At 35.4% G+C, this 5498-nt stretch overlaps 1 protein-coding gene across 1 annotated transcript; it reads right to left on the reverse strand.

Annotated features, from left to right (window-relative positions):
* Window positions 1–1391: 1391 nt before the first annotated feature.
* gadd45aa (growth arrest and DNA-damage-inducible, alpha, a) lies at window positions 1392–4751 on the reverse strand. Its single transcript, XM_052134494.1, has 4 exons — window positions 4619–4751; window positions 4074–4175; window positions 3754–3970; window positions 1392–2098 (listed from the first exon to the last, which is right to left on the reverse strand). Exons 1-4 carry the CDS (start codon window positions 4657–4659, stop codon window positions 1985–1987), a joined length of 474 nt encoding a protein of 157 aa, XP_051990454.1. The 5' UTR covers window positions 4660–4751; the 3' UTR covers window positions 1392–1984.
* Between the last annotated feature and the right edge of the window lie 747 nt (window positions 4752–5498).

Genomic DNA, 5498 nt, shown 5'->3' on the forward strand with positions numbered 1-5498 from the left:
CATTGTGCATTGCATGTGATGTCTTTATTACTGTATTGCTTGCAGAATCGAATGTCAGCCCAATTTGTTACTGTAATCAAATTACTTTTTAAGTAAAAAAGTAATGTATAACACATTACATTTTAAATTTGTGTAATCAGATTACAATTACTGAATTTCAATTAAAGTAAATTACTTGTGCTAAAGTACTATGTGTAATACATTTTAAATATGAATTCATATGTACCTCTGTTAGCGTTTCTGTGACCGCTGAAGTGTGTGCGACAATTAATGAGGAAATATAGACATTTTGAATGAGTGGAAAACCAAAAACTTTTCTAAGAAAAGTGATTTAGAAAGTAACTTAAAAGTAAAATAATTAGTAATGTGATTACTTTTTAGATTAAGTAAAACGTTATCTGATTATATTTTTAGAGAAGTTATTTGTAGTAAATTACTTATTTTCAGTAACTTACCCGACACTGGTTATCAGTTACACATTTTACACTGCTGCATGTTCCTGGCCAATATTATGACCTTATTATGACATTTAATTTACTAGACATTTAAGTCACAAGGCAAGTTTTCTTTAAAATGTATTAAATGTACACCTGAAATGCAAAAATCAATATATCATAAAATCAACATATAACAGGTCTAAGTGGTAGGCAGAGTAGTTTGAAACCAAATAAATGTAGTGAATGTTGAAGTCTAATTAGTTAAACTAGCATATTTTGGGTAATGTTACATTTCAATGTCAAAGATGACACAGAAATTGTTAGGAAAAGAAAGTTAAAGAAGTAGTGTGGGCTGCATGTTACTCGAAGGCTGACATAAGTTATGACAAAAACGGATTCATCAACTTTGTACAGAGGTGTAGGTTTACACAAATGATTTACTGTCCTACGAAGATCCAAGTGAATATATGGCAGTCATGCGATCATAGCCACACCTTCTAAATTACAGTCAAGGGCAACAGAAGCCATTCTCTAGGCACTTCCGTTTTCTTAATTGGTCTTTTGTAATGTGTTACATACCTGCTACGGCATTCACTTTTGGCCAGCAGATAAATATCACTTTAGAACAATTTAGAAAATAAATTATTACAAAAAGCATGTTTGATCTTCACACACTTTAAGCTGAACCTGAGCCATTTATTTCAGCTGAAAAAGGAATCTGCCATGATGAATAGCAGATTGGTCACGCTAACTACAGCAGGAAAAAAAGAAAGGCTTGGATGGCTTTTGTCTGTCTGTAACATGGAGTCATGAAGGCCACTGAGTCCAGAGTGACCCCACTGATCTGAACAGCACGAGAGGTGTGTGTGGTGGTGTCAGGTCAATTCTACAAGTTCCAGCAACCTCCAACATGATAACCTGCATGACTACCATCTTGTGTTCCAAAATACTTTTATTCCAACACAAAATACATACTGCTGCATTTCACGTTTGCATATAATAGTATAAAAAGTTCACATAAATACTACTTTTAAATGAATATAATATGAATAATTTAAAGACCACAAAAGAACAATTAACTTATGTAAAAAACAGTTCTCACAGGATACTGTAAATGCATAGTTCTCATCTCAGTGGTTTAGAAGCAAGTCCATTTAGAAGAGTTTTCCCAACATTAATACAACACACGTAATGATATCTTGATGTACTATTCAATATGATGGCAAAGGTACAAGGAATGGTTATAAAATAAGGGCAGCATGTTTCCAAATATCCATTGTTTTGTATTATCCTGTAAATAACTGGAGTGCTTTAGGCCACCTAACACACTGCCACAAGATACTCAGGTGCTCATTTTCATTCACAATTAGCTTCATATGACGTCTTCACAATGTCCCACGAGCAAAGCCAAAAACTGCTGAATCATCTCAGATTGCAAAAGGGTATTCCTTCTTCGGGTTAGTCCCATTTTGTGGACTATCACGCTTTTTTATCTTTTTATTTAGATATTTTATATCCATGGATTTCCATATAGGTTTAAGTGGTCTTCATCGTTCTGGAAGGTTAATAATGGGCACCCACTGATCCATACAGCGACTCTCTCTACAGAAGTGCTTCACTTTTCCCAGAGCTGGGTTTTTCCATGTGGATGCATGGGGAACCTGTAAATGTCATAAAAAGAGATGGGATTAAAATGTTGTGTTAGCTACAACACATCCTGTCTAGTAACCTTTTTTTCTAGCGATAGACCAATATATCGTCCTTGCGATTAATCTGCAGATATTTGAACATATTGAAATTCTATCGTTTTCTTCCGGCCAGTGAACATAAGTGGTGAATGTTTCCTAATGTCAGTTCCAACATCTACATACTATTTTCGAAATGGATAGTGCACATTTTGAGTAAATTTTGTTTAAAATACATGTTTAGGTATTTACATCTTGTTTGCTTGTATTGAATTGTCTTATACATATCAGCACTATATCTGTATTGGCCGTCCAATAGTACTTTACCTAAACATTCCTCTACTCTTACCATTCTACTTCCAAAACCACAAATCTTGAGCATGAATCAAAGAAAAGTCAACTGGCAATGGATGACACAATTCATATGGCCAATTGATTGTAGGAGTATGCAAATCTATGGAGTATACAAAATCATTTGACACAATATAAGAATGACCCATGAGTGCAATTGCTCATTCTAATAGAGAAATATTAAATGCAAATCGTAATCCAGTCATTTATAAGAGAAACTTCTATTTGCATATGAATAAGTGTTTTGCAGGATGTTGATGTTTGACAGTGGCAGTTACACCTGGGCATGTCCTGGCAAGTTACTAAAAGGAGATGGTCACGTGGTGTCACGTGCTGCATTCTGGATCAAATGATCCAGAATGCAGCAGCACGTCTGGTCTTTAATGAACCTAAGAGAGCACATGTTACACCACTCTTTGTCTCTCTCCACTGGCTGCCGGTTCATGCACGTATTCACTTCAAGGCCCTGATGCTGGCATATAAAACAGTCACTGGGTCTGCTCCAGCATACCTAAAAACATTTATGCACAGCTACGTTCCCACCAGAAGTCTGCGGTCGGCTAAGGAACATCACCTTGTCGTACCAAAACAAAGAGGCACCAAAACACTTTCCCGGACTTTCAGTTTCATCATACCACGTTGGTGGAATGACCTTCCCAACTCAATCCGGGAAGCTAACTCTCTCTCTATATCTTCAAAAAACAGCTAAAAACACATCTTTTCCAAAAGCACTTAACCGGTCACTAAAAAAAAAAAAAAAAAAAAAAATGTACATTTCTTGTTGCACTTAAATCTGTTTGTATACTATTCTGATGATAGTGAAACTTTGTAATATTGCACTTTTTGTACCACTGTCTCCCAAAGACGATTCGCTGATGTTCTTCCTCTTTTGTAAGTCGCTTTGGATAAAAGCGTCTGCCAAATGAATAAATGTAAATGTAAATGTGATGTAAAGTGGCCTATTTCGGCTCTTGCTTTCTATCTAGATTCCTTGCCACAATTGAAACCTAATGTTAGTATTTTTTCTGCGGATGTAAAATCGCTTTTTGCCTCTTTTAATAATATGTCTAAACCTCTGAACGCCAAGGCTTCAAAAACATATAACATCTTTAAGGATGTCACATTGAAAATGTAATCTTTATATGTCATATCTTATGTAGTTTTTATTTGTCCCTTTGTTAGCCATATGCCCCCACTGTTATTATTCAATGTATATATATATATATATATGTTTAATGCAATAAATAAAAAGATTCCTTGCCACAACATGGAGTACTTACAGTGACCAGAATACAGTGCAGGTCGATCTGCTCGCTCCCGTGCATACCCGCGCCCCCGAGAATGTGCGCGAGGCGGCGGGTGTTGTTCACGCGCAGGATGTTGATATCGTTCTCGCAGCAGAAAGCTTGAATAAGAGTGAAGTGAATCTGAAGTGCCACATCCTTCACATCATCATCATCAGTGGCCAGGATGCACAACACCACATTATCGGGATCCCTGAACAGAAGAATGGAGGGTTTGGTTAGTTTTACTGTGTTAAATGCTTCACTTTAAGACTACCTGTTGCAATGAAACCGGACTTTTGAAACCAACTACTTACACGTTGAGTGACTTTGCAGCCTCGTAGACTCCAACTGTAATACATCCCTGAGGTAATGCAGAGCGCAGGACCTCCTCTACAGCTTTAGACACTGAATCCATTCTATAAAAGTCACAGATCGGATAAATCAAAGTCGAGAACATAGCATAAGCTCGTGCAGCCTATTTTAAACTGCTGTGCTTGTAAACTGCTCGTATTATTTGAGCATTAGCACTTATATATATATATATATATATATATATATATATATATATATATATATATATACTATATATATAATAATATATAAGTACTATATACTCATATATATATATATATATATGATATATATATATATATATATATATATATATATATATATGAACTCTCAGTTGTTTAAGACTAATTTGCTGGAATTTATATAATAAAATATTGTACAACACTCAAAGCTCGCGTGAAACGATTAGTCTCGTGAGTTGAGCTGACAGTTTTAACGAGATAACCTTCAAAAATAGAGCTGTCTGTCAAGGCACATCATTATAATATAAATACATATTGACAAATACCTTTCTATAGAGTAATCTCCGTTTAGTTCCTCAAAAGTCATTTTGCAGTTAATATCCAGTGCGAACTGTAGTTTCTTTCCTATAAAAAATGTTGTCTCGTAGAACTTCTTTCTCTGACTGTCACCGGGTAATTCTGGCGTTGTGCGGTGTTACGTTAGGTTTAATTTTCCGGGGAACAATATTAAGAGCGGTATCTGCATACTAGTTCTTATTGGATACATGCAAATGAGTAAAGCCATAATTTATTGTGATTGGCTGTTAGTGATGCACTAACAAATGTCGCATATTTTCATTGGTCCGTATAAGTTGCTAGGCGTGGCCAATGCCGTGCCATGCACGTTGGCTGACGTTGGTTTTGCCTTGTTGGAAAACTTTACACGGACAGGCCAGGGCAGGGGTATTTTTTAAACACCCGATATATTTTTAAACTTGAGAAATAATTGATTACTCAGAATGCGAGGCATGTTTCAAAATACATAATATACATTTCTATACATTTGTAGATTTTCTGTTCTCATTCTGCTTATTAAAAAAAGGTTTTAGCACAGTGCTGCTCAAGCATTATTACAAAATATATTTATTATGATTTTATTTTATTTTTTTCTGCAGGAACAATTTTGATAATGTGGCTCAATGAGACCCTGCTCATCTGCTTCAATAGTTGGAGCTAGTGCGATCACCAACACAACAGTGACACCTTGAGGAAAGGAAACGAATTTATGCCTTTGGTATAACGTTACCTCAACTTTTACCTTTGATACAGTTTACTTTTATATGTAATATAATTGATATACCTCTCACATTATTTAAAATACAGTTTTATCACAATATCACAAGTAAAAGACGCCCCTGTTATGCTTGTATTTGTACAGGACAAATA

The sequence above is a fragment of the Xyrauchen texanus genome, chromosome 9 (assembly GCF_025860055.1).
Source record: "Xyrauchen texanus isolate HMW12.3.18 chromosome 9, RBS_HiC_50CHRs, whole genome shotgun sequence".
In the NCBI taxonomy this organism is placed as follows: domain Eukaryota; kingdom Metazoa; phylum Chordata; class Actinopteri; order Cypriniformes; family Catostomidae; genus Xyrauchen; species Xyrauchen texanus.